The sequence below is a fragment of the Myodes glareolus genome, chromosome 9 (assembly GCF_982192425.1).
Source record: "Myodes glareolus chromosome 9, mMyoGla1.1, whole genome shotgun sequence".
NCBI classification, from domain to species: Eukaryota; Metazoa; Chordata; class Mammalia; order Rodentia; family Cricetidae; genus Myodes; species Myodes glareolus.
The window spans coordinates 28374106-28389739 of NC_142034.1; the positions used below are offsets into that span (position 1 = coordinate 28374106).

The 15634-nt window shown below is 42.7% G+C and overlaps 2 protein-coding genes across 5 annotated transcripts in view; one reads left to right on the forward strand and one right to left on the reverse strand.

The window, feature by feature from the left end:
* Nucleotides 1-3864, forward strand: part of Luc7l3 (LUC7 like 3 pre-mRNA splicing factor) — a 36474-nt gene extending 32610 nt beyond the window's left edge. Inside the window, exons 10-12 of one of the 4 annotated variants that reach the window (XM_048446918.3) lie at nt 1748-1888; nt 1994-2099; nt 3427-3864. In XM_048446918.3, coding sequence (XP_048302875.1) covers nt 1748-1888; nt 1994-2099; nt 3427-3475 — 296 coding nt within the window. In that variant the 3' untranslated portion in view covers nt 3476-3864. Of the gene's footprint in view, nt 1-1747; nt 1942-1993; nt 2867-3426 lie in introns of those variants that run through there. The other 3 variants (XM_085695674.2, XM_048446917.3, XM_048446919.3) reach the window with 3 other exon arrangements.
* A 4626-nt stretch (nt 3865-8490) lies between these two features.
* On the reverse strand, nt 8491-13291 carry Ankrd40cl (ANKRD40 C-terminal like). Its single transcript, XM_048446921.3, has 4 exons — nt 13146-13291; nt 11595-11678; nt 10329-10504; nt 8491-9133 (listed from the first exon to the last, which is right to left on the reverse strand). Exons 1-4 carry the CDS (start codon nt 13183-13185, stop codon nt 8990-8992), a joined length of 444 nt encoding a protein of 147 aa, XP_048302878.2. The 5' UTR covers nt 13186-13291; the 3' UTR covers nt 8491-8989.
* Between the last annotated feature and the right edge of the window lie 2343 nt (nt 13292-15634).

Here is a 15634-nt window from a genome sequence, read left to right on the forward strand (position 1 = left end):
GCTCTTTGCAGTTGTGCCACTTAAATAGACACATTTGTATAATTTCTGGATAAAGCAAAAATAATGTCCTGAATTATTTATTGACCTGTTACAAGATGAGTTTAGTAAAGCTCTTGAGTTTGCTGTTGAGACTTGGGAAAAGAAAGAAGACTGGATACTAGGAAAGCTGTCAGGCCTGTCTTGTTTGGGTATTCTGTCAGTAGATAAGTGGTGAGTCCATTGACTTTTGAAAGTTCTAGACACTTCTGAATACAACCTTCTCGCCTTTGGGGTCAGATGTCTACAATAGCAAGATTTGATAATGGCAGGTGAGTAAGGCTGTTCACTGCCTCAGGTGCTATGATCAAAACAGAAGCAGTTTAATTCCACAAGCGAGAGGCCATTTCTCACACAGCTATCTGGGTGCTCTCTTTGTTCAGAGTTCCCATTTAATCCATAACTCAAATCCACCACACATTTTGGATATCCTTAGGACTATTAAGATCTGCCATATTTACATAGGCCAGAAGATAAGATTTTTGGACTGCTAGTCCTCTACGGGGCAACAAGACGACTCTTCCTCCTTGAAGCTGCCTGTGCACCGGAGAAGCCCATAAGGCACAAAGGGAGGACTTTCCCACAAGGTCAGTTAGAGCATAGTTCCCACAAGTGGACAGACAGGCATGAAGCGAGTCTTACAGTTAACCACTTAGACATTGCTCTGTTTGTTTCACAAAGGTTGGACCTAATACACACTCCTTTGCTTAAGAGAGCGAGTTCGTACTGTCTGTAACAACAGTCCATGTAGGGTTCCTTTCTTTAGCCATCTTCCCATCATGGTCTACTTTGCTAGATTAGTTATTCTTAGTTTCACAGAGCGAGTCTAACATTTTCTGCAGAATCTTTTTTAGAGGAATACTTAGATCTGGAGGGCAGAGTGCAAGTGTGCCACTTTGGCTTAGCCTGGGCTTTACAATGGCAGGGGGGCTGGAAACTACTTGTTTTTGTAGCTGAACTGAGTTTTAATTTTTTCTTAAGGGGTAGAAAAAGCTCTCTTAGGTGTCTTTATAGCTAGTGAAAACAGGGGTCTGGGGTCTTGGATTTTTAAGATCCCATTTTCTTGTTTATTTATTTATTTAAGCTTTTCAAGACAGGGTTTCTCTGTAGCTTTGGAGCCTGTCCTGGAACTCACTCAGTAAACCAGGCTGGCCTCAAACTCAACAGAGATCCTCCGCCTGCCTCTGCCTCCCGAGTGCTGGGATTAAAGGTGTGCACCGCCACCACTGCCCAGCTAAGATCATGTTTTCTTATTTGGTATGCTCCTCTTGAATATTTAAATAACCATGAATATTCTTTTAGTAAAACATATCACTGGGTGAACATGTCATTAAATATTCTTTTTCTGGTTATCATTTTGCCCTTGTAGCTTAATTAACCTCATGCTAACAGCGTTGTGTACTGTCTTTCATACCTTTCCTGTTGCCTTTGAATATTCTTTATCTAGAATGAAAATTTACTGGTTTTAAATTAATAGATGAATTTAGCAACTTTTCACAAGTTTGAGAAATTTGCTGTTTTACTTTTGTTTCCTTTCAGGCCCCTTCTTGACCTTTCCTATAAACTACAAACATCACTGGCGAATTCTGCAAATTGTTTGTTGCAGGCTGTAGGACATGGATCTTTCACCTCTGTTGTTTCCCTTTTAAAGAGTAATGTATTTGTTGTATTTCGCTCTAAATTCTATGGTCAATGTCTTCTTTTATGGCAGAAAAGAGGGGATCTGATGATAAAAAAAGTAGTGTGAAGTCCAGTAGTCGAGAGAAACAAAGTGAAGACACAAGCACTGAGTCGAAGGAAAGTGATACTAAGAATGAGGTCAATGGGACCAGTGAAGACATTAAATCTGAAGGTGACACTCAGTCCAATTAAAACTGATCTGATAAGACCTCAGATCAGACAGAGGTAAGTGTATTGTTTCTCACTTTGATTAGGGCTTTTTGTTACTGTTTGACAGTGCAGCGTAAGTATGCACAGATGAAGATGGATCTAAGCCGAGTAAGAAGACATACAAAAGCCTCTTCTGAAGGAAAAGACAGTGTAGTCCTGCAAAACATTTTGAGGTACATTGTTTTGTCTCAGCTATTTTGTAGCAGACTCGTGCCCCCATTAGTGTGCCTCTTTGGAAATTATTGTCCACGTATGTAATATAGTCGCCATTGAAAGTTAATTATCTTTTTTTTAGGGATTTTGCTGTCATTTCTTTTTTTTTTTAAATAAAAAGGTTGAACTGTTTTTGTTTTTTTCTTTTTGGTATTAAGTCCATCTTGTGTTGGTACATTGGCAGAGACTTATGCTGTAAAAACTTAAACTATTTCTGAGGCACATGTTGGACTACTTTGTTTTAATTAAACTGCTAGTATTTCTTTGTCAAGGATGTTTCTAGTTTTTTGCTTTATTGCCTTGCATTCTAATGCAGTTTGTTCTGTAACTCGAGAGCCAGTAGCATTGGATTGATGGAAGTGTAGGGTTTATGAATTATTGCAGCTGACTACCATACCTCACACAGCGTTGGTGTTGTGAGCGGCCCATGAAAAGCCAAATTAGAAATCAAGGATTCAGTCAAACTAAGCAGGTACTCATGCCAGGTACTCCTTTCTCTACCCACATCCGTGTTTGAATGCTATTGCCTGTGACCTTTACGCTTAACTGTTGTGTATCCTTTTTGTTCTTTACAAGAAGCACAGAGGGGTTTTTTGTGTATTGCGTGAAATTTTACAAATCATGTTAACAGAATGGAATTTTTTTTCAACTGTGTGTAGGGATGCAGTGGTGCCCAGAATTAGATATCTTTAAAGAATTTTAAATACAATAAACACCTCATATTATCCGCCTTGTTACATTCAGTGCAATTCTCAAGTCTTTAAGAGGTATGTGTTTAACGTTTCCTACTGTGTAGGAGAATTTGCGGTCAGCCATAGTATAGAGTTATAGCCACTGGCTGAGATATTGAAAGCAACAGCATCTAGCAAGGACAGACACTTGGATCAGTAACACGAAGAACTGATTGATACCAGATGAGGTTGGGTTCTTAAAGAACTGTTTAAAGCTAGGTTTTATAGATGTTCTTAAAACCTCTAACTTCAATCTTTGGGCTAGTGGTGTGGGATGAAATAATCCTAATGAAAGGAAGTACCAATTAGTTGACATATTGGTGGCATTCCTATTTTAGAAAAGCAGTGTAGGTGTGTCTGTGTGAACCATTCACACATAGGCAGCATACACAGGCACATGGCTCTATGAACCACGTTGATGCCTTGATGTAGAAACAATACATTTCAGATACATGTGTCATGGTTAGCAGTTAGCGACTGGGCCAGCACTTAGTCATAAAATTTTACCTTTTATATGCTGTCTAATTATCAATTTTCCCCAAATTTTGCATTGTAGGACTACTGTTGAAGATTTTTTGAAGAATACTGAAAACGGCATAAAGTGAAGATCAACATTAAAATGAGGTGAAAGAAAGCTATAGTGGCATAGAAAGTATAAAGTCAGTTAGTTATTTGTTTTTATTATTATTATTAAAAATTAATTCAGGACTGTCGTGACCTACCAGATTTCAGAACATGTGTTATTAGCACATATGCCACTTTGAAAACTTAGGTCCTGTATCATATTTTTTTCTTTAAGACTTTTTAAGAAATATTCCCTAAACATGTGGCTTGCTCAGTGTTTAATTGCAAGTTTTCAGTCTCGGACTTTGAAAACAGGATTAAACGTTAGTGTTCATGTGAAGCAGATTGAGTGGGACTCCATTTTTACACTTCTGCTATACTTAGCCTTTGGATTTAGACGTGAAAATAAAGTATCTCTGACTTTCTGTTACAGAGTTGATTGTCTGTGTCATTGAAAGGCTTTAGTGTTGCTCTTTTTCTAATAAAGCTATTGACTCCAATCTAGTCCCTTGTTTTTAAATATGAGGCACACTGTTGATACAAGTGTTAGTGAATGTTTTTCTAACTTGTCCTGTTGAAGGGTAATTTTTATAGAACTTCCATTTGATGTTTTAATGGTGCTTCAATTTGGGGTGGTAATAAAGAAATTTGGATTTGCTTTTAATAGCAAAAGTGTACAGTGAACTAGAATATATTTTTACACCCATGAGAGGTTTCTTTAGTAGTAAAAGGTTCTGAATAACCTTACAAACTGTCTTCCTCTGTCGACCTAGGAAATGTTCTAGGCAAACATTCAGAAACTTTCAGCTCGTTATTTTCCTTTAAATGCTAGACCAGAATTTTCTTTTAACCCAGTCTTAATCCATTTCTAAATGTATATATTTCTCTGTATGGAGTATGTAGTGTATATAACAAGGATATTTGAAGAACAAAGCAGGTGATATTTCACATGGAAGTAGCAGCATGTTTCTACCTAGCTCCATCGACTATAAAGTGTTATCCTCAAGTACATTTGTTTATATGTACATATATATCAGAGCAGTTCCTTATGACACTAGCATCAGTTGATAGGTAAAGAAACTGAGTAAATAACTTCATGTTGATCAGTGTTAGGGCATTTCTCACTGTTGTGCCACTGTGTTCTTTCTAGTGTGCATTATGGGTCGTTACAGAATTTATTAGCTAAAATACTCTCTACCGAACTTTGACGAATCATGAAGCAACCACTTTTAGAGACACTATATGAGAAATGTTAATGGGGATAAAAGGTCCCCTTCCCCCGGCTTCCCCAGCTGATCTAAAATGCAGCAGAGGGTGGGGGGGCTGCCTCTGCAGTTGTACGAGATGAGGCAGGTGGATGTGAAGGTACGCAGAAACACCCAGCTCTGAGCTCTGCTTTGTGTAGCTTATAGTTTGATGACATTGCTGTATTAAGAACATAATGTATCTGCTCAAGTATTAAAATGCCAGATTGCTTTCTTCTGCCTCATCTAGACTCAACAGTGAATTTAAATGCAGTACAGCAAATGGGCGTCTGTAAAAAGACGTCCTCTATGGACAGAGTTCCATTGATACAGATACAAGATTTGAGAACGCTCTCTTAGGGTTTCTGGTATAGAGGCTAGGTATTAACTTACTATAAGAAACATTTCTGTTTTGTAGACCAAATAGCTGTTGCTGTCATTTGGTGTTTATGTGTGTGAGAATATAGTGAATGTGTCACGTCTTTTTGGAGAGCCAGCTTAAATCAGATTACTCTGTAATTTTGAAATCAGAGCAAGCAGTTAATCTTTTTTTTAAAGTGCTTTTTATTTTGGGATTTTTTATCTCATGAAAGTGTAACAGTGTAACCAATCTCTGTTAATTTAACTCTTGTTAGACTCAGCTATAGCTAGTCCCATGTGTGCCTGTGTCTGGGGGAGTACAGAGCAGAAGTGTGTATGCGTGCCTGTGACTGCATGTCTACTCTTTCTGTATTCTTAAGCAAGTCTCAGTTATGCTGTTAACCTGTGTCTCTGAAAGAGCAGGATCCCTAAGTAACTCATATCATCTGATGAGCGTTTTCTCTGTAGGTCTCAGACTGATAGTCCTTTGCGTTGTATCTCTCAAGAGGGTGGAAGACGAACAGCTCCTGTAGAGTGTAGACAGACAAGACAGATGACCTCTGCAGTAGGTCCCAGCTACCACTTTTGTACCTTTGTAAGCATGAGCTGTTGTTCATGTGTTCTGCTGAGATGTTTTCCTCTAGAACATTCTCACTTTGAATACAGTTACTGTTATAGGAGGGCCAAAGATCATTCCAGGGTGTAAGAACGTGGCTCATAGAACCTTTAAGCTGAGCCATCTAATTAAAGATTTTAGGGATGTACAAACTGAAAATTTTGCAGTGGGAGTTTTATAAGTTCACATCTGTTCTGTTTCTAAAGATGCGTAGCTGCAATGTAGATGAGTGATGTGTGTGTGCCTAACCATTGCCTTGTATGTGCATTAAACAGTCTGGAGCGACACTTCATTCAGGGTTGGTTTTCAAGATTTTGCGTTTTTGACTGGTTTTTATTTGCTTGTGAAAGGACCCAGGATGACTGCATTTTAACTTGTTTGATAACTGCAATTGTAATGCTTGTTCTTGGTTTAAAAGCAACAGCTGAAGTGTTCAGTCTCTGTCATCCTTTACTCTTACCGTCTGCTCCTCTAAAAGTTTTTGATGTTGCCTCATCCAAGCACTTGGTGGGGGCACGCAAAATAGGGGGTGGGGAATATACAATATAGATGTCTTTTTATATATGATGGTGTCCATCATATATGTTTTGAACTTGCCTTTTTCAGGTACTATATTTGGAAACATTTTGAGATGTAGGATACAGTACTTTGAAGTTGAGTGTGTTGCTTTTAAAAAGTGTGTTTCAAGTTAGTTGAAACAGGGTAAATGGCATTTTGATTGTGTCAGAATTATGGATCTTCTATTAAAATGCATTTTCAGAGTTTCATAGTTGGTCTGTTTCTTCTCAGTCATCCCAGACAGATCAGTTGTCTGTCAACAGGTTTTTTAAAGAGCAACTTTGGAAACAGTTTGGCACAGCTAAGTGTGTGTGCTCAGCCCTAGGTACGTATTCTTGAGAAACTCTTAAATATTGCCAGGAGATGGATGAACAAATAAATGTCTAATGTCATCTTGTGTAATGAAGAAAAGAAAACCCAGACCAACAAAGCCCTGGGAAGATCCCATCAGCATTTGTGTTGGATAACTAGTGTGACACATCCCCATCACGGAATTCACAGGTGTGAACATGAACTTCGGCTCCACCATGACCATGGATGTTGCAAGATGTAATAATGCCCCCAAAAAGCAAGCCACAGAAGAATCTACCTATTATGGTTCACTTTGGTAAAGGCCAAAACAGGCTGTTAAAATACATGGTAAATGAAAGAAACACGAAACAGTTGACATACAGATCGCAGTTAGTGGCTACTTTGAGAATGACCTTGGAGGGCGAAGGGATTTTCAGAGGAATGGCCACTGTCTTTCTCAAGCTGGACAAGCTATTTTCATTTTGAATTGTATGTTTGTGTGCTTTTGTGTATATGCTATATCTTAATAAAAGTTTTTAAGTGGGAAAGGTTTTTGGTGTAGGTAGTGACTAATAAACATAACAAATTAACCTCAGTGCATATAAGATTTAAAAAGCACACTTTTCCATTTTATTCTTTAAGTGGTCTTACTGTGTAGCTCAGGCTAGCTTGGAACTTGGAAATCTTCCTCCCAGTTGCTTAGGTTCTAAAAACACTACCCCACTTACACTACATACAGGGCATGCACACAGTGTGCGATATCTTTCCTTTCATTTTATTTATTTATTTGATCCTTTTAGTTTTCAGGACAGGGTTTCTCTGTAACCCTGGCTGTCCTAGAATTCACTCTATAGGCCAGGCTGAGGTCTGGGATTAAAAACAGGTGTGTGCTACCACTGCCTGGCAAGTTGAGGCTCTTAATGGAGCAGGTAAGCAAGGAGAACAGGACCTCACACACACACACACACACACCTACTGACCTAGTGCTTGTTGCTGTTTCCTCGCAACTCTTGAGTTACTTACACCTGGACTACTTCCATGAGCACAGCACAAAAGGAGGTGATTACTTACCAGCCTCTATCACTGTAGTAAACTGATTGATTGTGTGCATCTAGGAGTCAAGGGTGTTGATTTTATTGTAATTCGTATGTTTGGGGGCTTTTTGGTCTGGTAGTCTGCTGTGGGGTTCATTTTACTTAGAAAAGTTGAAGAGTAATTTGGTGGAGTTGTTTCCTGTTTTTTCATTCAAGATACGAAGTAAAGCTTAGTACACTTCTTAAAGCTCTCAGGTTTTGATTTAGAACTTAAAGGGGTCTTTGAATCTGTAATCCCAGCACATGGGAGGTTCGGGGTTATTTCTCAGCTACACAGGAGGTCCAAAACATTCTACTAGAGCTCCATATGTGCCCCCCACCTTATTTTGTTTTATAGTGAAGTGTGCTTATTAATTTGGAGCAGGTAAGAATTTGCTCATTAGCTTTGTGGTTTAGTTACTGTAGCCACTGGATAGCACCTACATAGGTTCTGTCATTGGGATGGTCTTACCCTCCTAAGTAATTTGTTGTGTATCAAACTTTTTTTTAAACAAATTTATTTTAAAAACAGTTCTCAGTGTTGTACAGATAGTGTTTCTAGCTATTAACCTAACTAGCCTCAAGCCCCTGCCTAAATTTTCCTTATTATTGAAAGTGAAAGGGGAGTTACCATTTGTGGATCCATCCTGTCCAGTCACAATCACTGTTACTGGAATCCTGGAGTTGGACACCTCAAGCGCACAAATTCTCACAGTGCCGCTTTCATTAGAGACCTGGATATTGGGCACATTGCAGGTGCAGGAGTGTGAAATGAATCACATACCATATAAGCCATTTTCCTCCGACTGTTGGTAATGCCTGCTCTGTGTCTTTTCCTTTACTTCAAATCTCAGCTGCTGGGAAGCCGGTAATAAGGAAGCAGTGAACTCTCTGAGCTCAGAATACAAATAGAATGTGTTGGTCCACAAGGAGCCCTGGTGTTTTAATTAAACTCAAGGATCAGAGGTGACTTGATATTTGAGGAGAAATGGCTCCGTAAAGACAGATGGGTAAGTGGGCAGGTTACAGATACGTGCTTATAAAGTGACAGCCATCTAAAACACACCAAGAGGACCAGCTAGGGATGTGAACACCAACCTTGTACTTCGGTAACCTAGTGAAGCCGCCACCAGCTGCAGTGACGTAAGCTGTTTTCACAAGTTGTCTTAGCCTTAAGTCGATTGTTTACTCAGATCCTAAGTCATTCCGCTTCATAGGTAAGTGGGACTGGGTGTATGTGCAGCTCCGTACTTGAGTGTCAGTATTGGGGTGCAGCACTTCAAAATACACTTGGCTACTGCTCAGAGAGCTTGAAAGCGAGGAAATTTTCCAAAGTTCAGGTGTGGTTAGCTAATTGTCACGTGGGTCTAGGCCTCATGGTTGACGGTGACTGCAGACCCCGTTCTTCTGGAACTAGTAAGTCAGTGTTGCAGCTTCGCTGTTGTAGCAGGGCCTCTCTGTAAGAGGTGACGTCGGGTGCCGGGTGCGCTCATACTTCCCGCTCTTCACCAAGAGCTCTATCTCCTGAAAGTCTTGGAGTCTTTGAATGTCTTTGTCCTAAAAGTTGGGGAAAGGCTTAGTGATTCCAGAACACTGTAACGTCAGTGGAATAAGGCTTACCGTTGGCCATTTCAGGTTGACCTTTGTCTCCGTGGTGAATCATCAGCAGTTGGTTTATTTTTAAAACTTTAATTTTGAGACAAGTTCTCTCTGTAGTCCTGGCTGGTCTAGAACTCGGATCCATTTGCCTCTGCTTCCCCAAATGCTGAGAGTATCAAGGTGTGTGCCCTCAAGCCTAGTACAAATTTATTTTTCATGTTAAAGCTATCTGAAAAGTAAGATTATCTTGTGACAATGATAGTTTACAAAGAATACATCAATAAAGTTGCCAGAGGCGTGGGGTGGGAGGCAGGGATTTTTGTTGTTTTTGGACCTGGAACTCAATGAAGACTAGGCTGGCCTCAGAGATTGTCTTGCTTCTGACTCCCAAGTGCTGGGATTAAAGGTGTGCACCACTACATTCAACTGTGGGGGCGGGGGGAAGATTCCTATTTGTTGGCTTGGTTTTCAAGACAGGGTTTATCTGTGTGGCACAGGCTGGCCTCAAACTCAGAGATCTCCCTGCCTCTGCCTCCTAAGTGCTGGGATTAAAGGTGTGTGCCACCACACCCAGCTGGAAAAAGATTTTTTTCCCTGTGTGTGTGTGTGTGTGTGTGTGTGTGTTTCTCTGTTGCTTTGGAGCCTGTGGTGGAACTAGCTCTTATAGACCAAGCTGTCCTTGAACTCAGATCCTCCTGCCTCTGCCTCCTGAGTCCTGGGATTAAAGGCATGTGCCATTATCGCCTAGTGAAAAAAGGTTCCTAAGAAATGAAGTCTATTAAAACTTGAAGTATACATTTTCAGCCTGTGAAAAAAATTCAAAGAAACATGTCTGGGGATTGCAAAGATGGACCTTCCCCAAGTGGTAAGGGCATGCCACGTTCCAGTCTGAGGACAATGCTGATTTTATTGGCCAATCAGGGTTGCAGAGATTGACAGAGCTAAATATAAATTTCTTAAATTAGGGTGTCACTTATCGGGTATTTTAAGAAATGTCTGAACTAGGTTTGTGGAAACAATGGAAGTCAGTGGCCCAGCTGCATTGTGGTCCTTTGGGCAGTTTCCACCATGAACTTGGTACTTAGAAACTAAAGGATTGGCTTTGTGGAGCATTGTTCGCCCACAGTTGTGTACTGGGCGATGTGTGGCCTACCTTTCTGAGCAGCGTGTTTGGCAGCTTCCTTATCTTCTCCACTTGCTCTGGGTGGATCCCCAGTTCACAGCAGCTCACTTGAAGTAGGTTCTGGTAACTCAGCTCTTGTGTGTGCAGTTCAATTTCAATGAAGTCATTTTCTTTGGAGTTCTGAATTCTTACTTTAAGCACCAGCGCTGATCACCCATAAATTCAGACATAGGTTTTTAGATAAAATACCCATTTTAAAGATTGTTGACATCAGTTATCACAGCAAAGATGATCCTAAAAACCGAAAGATAAGTAGACTTGGAGCTTTTGTAGATACTTTATAAGTTAAGACTAAGAGTGCTGGGCCGGGTGAAGTTGTGTGCCAGTGTCAGGTCCAAGACAGAAAGCTTGGAGCATGATAGCAGTCACTTAAGGGGTATTTTGTTTAATTTTTGGAAAAAGACTTAAGTGTCTGCCATGTGTGTACAGGTGCCGGTGGCCACAAAGACTGTCAGATCCTCCTGAGCTGGAGTTATTGGTAGTTGTGAGCTGCCAGATGATAACAAAACTGGGCCCCTAGAACAGCAAGCACTCAGCTTACTATGCTCTCTCTAGCTCCTATTTATCTTTGGGAGTGGGTCTCAGTATAGCTCAGACAGTCCCTAAACTCCAAGTTCTCCTACCTCAGCTGTCCAAGTGTTAGAAATTATAGGCATGCACCTCACACTTAGCTTTTTCCTTTCTTGGAGTTGAGGATCAAATCCAGAGCGTTAAATATATGTAGAGTAAGCACTCTATCCTGAACTATACTTTGAGCCTGTAGTAAGAGATTTATGTATGCAGTGGAGGGCTGGAGAGATGCCTCAGTAGTTAAGAGGCTGTTCTACCAGAGGACCTGGGTTTAATTCCCAGCACCCATATGAAATTACAACCATCTGTAATTCCAGTCCCAGGGGATCCAGGACCCACTCCTGGCCTCTGAAGGCACCAAGAACACATGTTGTTCACAGATACACCCCTACATATATAAAAGTAAAATATGCAATGGGTATGTTAATGCATTGGCAGCGTGTAGCAGTCATGGTACTTAGTTGACCATTTGAGAAGTTACTAGGAAGTCTGGACAAAGTGCTGGGCAATGGGTGTGATTCTTCTGGCATCTCAGCTAGGATGAGTCGGTATTTTCGAGGACTATGGCCTAGAGTGTCACTCTTGTCAACTAACTATCAAGAACAGTGTGAACTAGAACTACACTGGGTAAATCACATGACGAGAACAGGCCTACATGGTCCTTACCTTGACCCATGGTGGTGTCAGTTTTGCCATTACATGGATCAGTTGACAAGTGTGGATTCGTATTCATGCCTTGTTCATTTTCACCTGGGGGAGAGTTAAGAAAAGAGATGGGCTGAGAAGGGGTAGTCCCCAGCCTCCACTTCCTGCCTCTCATCACCCGAGTCTATTCTTCCCTTTTACAGGAAGGCCAGGAAAAGGACTAATCAAAATTAATCTTAACAACAAAAGCCTTTTTATTTCCAGGTAGGGCATGCCACAGTGAATGTGTAAAAGGTCAGAGCACCCCTGTAAGTGGGCTTTGAGGATTGGGCTCAGGTCTTAAGATTTTGTGGCTATCCCATAGCCCCTAGTTTTGCTCTTGAGTAACTTTTTTTAACTACCAGCCAAATCCTGAAAGGAAGCCAATTCTGTGTTTTAAGGTGGAGCCTGATCTGGGAAAGAAATGCTTATAAACCCTGCCCTTGAGTTTCTGCTGCTGGTTTTGCTATGCAACGTTTGTGTTTCCAGGTCTCTAGCATAGCTACATGCAGAAAGAGAATCATTAAAAATCTTCCTTAGAGACAGTGGATCTCTTGAGTTTGACACCAACCTGATCTCAGGGTACACAGAGAAACCCTGTCTCAAAACAAAAAATACTTGAAGGAATTGGGTGGTGGTGGTCCACACCTTTAATCTGGGGGGTAGAGGCAGGTCGATCTCTGAGTTTGAGGCCAGGCTGGTCTACAGAGTGAGTTGAGTTCCAGGACAGCCAGGGCTACCAGAGGAAACTGCTCAGTGGTACAGCACTTGCCCGTCATGCCTGAGGCCATTGGTTTAGTCCCCCAACACCACAGAGCAACAATGAAACTCCAAAAACATGAATGGGTCTGTACAAAAGCCTAGAAAAGGCAGATGGTAATAAGGCGAAATTGCAGTGGTGCCCAGGTAAAGGCAGAGCACAGGACCTAACAGCATGAGAGCTAGAATGAGTACTTTCAGGCCAACAGCCCAGAACACTAAGCCTTGGGTCTGCAATGCAAGCCCTACTTGTACAGCATTGTTAATATTACTCCCAGCAAGGAGACAGTTCTGGTCAGCACAGCCCCCTCCCCTCACGGCATTAATGAATGTCCCTTTTCTCAGCACAAAGGGATTAAGGAGGTTTTGTCCTTCCAACCTGAGCCATAGAGGTGACTCAACCCTATGCCCAAGAGGCTGAGGCACATCTCAGACACTGCTTGTAAGTGGAGCATTAGGTTTGTGTGTCTCTGATAACTCTCAGGAACTTTCCCAAATCTAATTGGGAGGGGACAAATTGGGGCCTGCATTTTCAGGAAAACGAAGCTAGTAAGCCCTACCCCACGGGGTAGCTAGAAGAAAGAGAAATGCTCAGAAGGCCCTTCTAGCACCGATTAGCACCAGATATTGCTTCTGCTGGTGGAGGGAGAGAACCCTGGGTCCAGTTGCTCTGCTCACGACTGGCCCATTGCCTGTGGCACTAGCCACCACCTTCTGCACACCGCCCTCTACCATTATTTCCTTTGAGGACTGTCAAAAACAGGACCCACTCACCTGCCAGCTTCTCCCTGATGTCCTGTTCAGGCTCCTCCATGACAGATGAATGGCCCCTCTCAAGTTAGTATAAGCTCCCAACCAAATGTGTTTCCTAGTGTCTCAACATAAGTATGTGTAGTAAGATAGTATATAATCCACTGGCCCTGTAAAATGGACAAGGTCGTGTTTATTGCCAAGTACACAGGCTCAGGTTGCCACGTGACTCATCTAGCATGCTGCAAGTGAAGGCAGAGACTGAAGTTCAAAGCATCTCCCTTCCTAGGCTGTGACCTCTGGTTACAATGCAGGGGATTAACACTTGGGTGGGAATGGAGCCCTTTGCTCTAGTCTGAGTACCAGGGACCAACCAGGCACCCCAGAACCCTCCACCAGCGTCAGGCTTTCCTTGGAAAATATTTGTGGATCCGTATCAGGGATAGAAATATCAAGCCCTCCGTTTCTGGTATTGGACAGTCCTCTCCAAGCTCCTCCCTCGGTTGCTATGCATGCCTGGAAAGAAGCTGGAAGCCCCTGGCCATACCTGTGCAGGCTGGCTTGTGAATGTGATCTCTTGGTTGTAAGCATCAAAGGGCAAGAGGTGTGCTGGGGCAGGGCTAGCTGAAGGGTGGGTGGGGCTGGACAAAGTCCCCAGTGAGGCTGCTGTCCCGAGCTCTCAAGAGCAGGCTGTCAAGTAGGAGGAGCATGGACTGAGGCCGAATGGATGGGTGACTGGCGTTAACCATTCTGTGACAGAAGACTGCAAATGGACAGTCCATCCAGTGAGCCTCCAAGCACCGGAGGAGCCCAGAGGGCTTAGATGAGATGCACACCTCCTGCAGGAAATTGGCTGCCTAGTTGGCCACCCTACAAGAAGTCCGAGATAGGTGATCTGGGGTGCCCTGCAGGCACCTGGTTGTAATGTACAGCTATGGTTGAGAATCACTGATTTACCCAAATTGCTTCAGTTTGCAAAAGAAGAAACTGAGGTCCAAGGAGATGAAATGCTTACTGACAGTCGACTATGTGGCCAGCTAGGCACAGGCTGGCGATAGACTTGGGTGGCATGGCTGCCCCCTCCCCCACCATGCTGATGATGTCTTCCTGCCAGGTATGGAGAAGGTAGGAGTGGCCCACAGGAGGAAATAGGTCTGCCTGGCCTGACCTGAGCATGGGTATGGAATTGTACTTTGGTCAGCTGGGCTTCCAGGGTGTGGTGAGCCAGAAACAGGGATCCTGGATCACCCCACCTGTTGAAATAGGCTCGGGAGACAGGGGCTGCAGCTGGCACACTGAGGGAAAGCCTCCACTCATCCCCGTACGTGCTCTGCCAGCTTGTCCTCGGTGCCCATGTGTGCATGCGGAGTCACCCTGGTGATGTGAGATCGCATTCACTGTACCGTTTCCCTGTATCTCATCGTCTCTAACTCATGCTAAGATGTCACTGATTATAGACGACTGTACTCTATTTTCCACAGCCAGAGAGCTAGATTCCCCTTTATAGCTTTTATTTCCTGACATTTTTTCCCTAACCATTGTTTGCGGGGGGGGGGGGAGTGTCCTTATAATTTTTTTTTTTCATTATAAGTGTACTAAGGCTGGGCGGTGCTGGCACACACCTTTAATCTCAGCACTCGGGAGACAGGAGGATCTCTGTGAGTTTGAGGCCAGCCTGATCTACAAGAACTAGTTCAAGGACAGGCTCCAAAGCAACAGAGAAACCCTGTCTCAAAAAAACAAAAACAGAAACGTGTACTAAGAACAGGTAAGATGGGTCAGTAGGTAAAAGAGCCACCAAGCCTGACAACCTGAGTTCAATTTCCTCAACCTAGTTAAGAATGGAAGGAGAAAACCACTCCTCAATGTCACCCCCTGATCTCCATATGCAGGCTTTACCACTGAGCTACACTCCCGGCTCGTTCTTTTATTGGTCTTCACATGCATTTTGTTAGATTACAGATAGTGGCTGCCTTTTTTCCATGCTGGTCTTTTTCTTTTTCCTGAGACGGGGTTTCTCTGTGTTGTCCTGGAACTCATTCTGTAGACCAAACTGGCCTCAAACTCAGAGATCCGTCTGCCTCTGCCTCCTGAGTGCTGGGATTAAAAGTGTGCTCCATCACCAACTGGCTCCATACAGGGTTTTCAGGGATGCTCATACCAATCAGCCTTTGAAAGCAGACAGTGCTCTCCTGACCCCTCCTGCAGCCAAGGGAAGGCTAGTTAGCATAGAGTTTAAAATAAGGACAGTGTCTTTTGGGGACCAAAATTGGGCAGCTTGTGCAGCCACACACATGCAGGCGCACACACAAACACACACGCACAATTAAGCTCAGATAGGGCAGCAAGGTGTCTTTAGCAATGGGAGCTTACTGTGAAAGCCTGCAACCTGAACTCCATCCCTGGAAGCCAAGTAAGTGTGGAAGGGAAGAACGAACTTCTGGAAGTTGCCCTCTGACCTCTATGCACCCACGGTGGTACCCACACATCCCCACACAGCATGCTCATATGAG

Bases quoted from the DNA above. Each gene is read 5' to 3' on its own strand.
- Ankrd40cl (XM_048446921.3), bottom strand. From the start codon at position 13,185: ATGGAGGAGCCTGAACAGGACATCAGGGAGAAGCTGGCAG. The intron at 10,505-11,594 runs GTAAGGACCATG...ATGGGTGATCAG, and splicing joins TGACACCACCATGGGTCAAG to CGCTGGTGCTTAAAGTAAGA. The intron at 9,134-10,328 runs GTAGGCCACACA...CCCAACTTTTAG, and splicing joins CAAACACGCTGCTCAGAAAG to GACAAAGACATTCAAAGACT.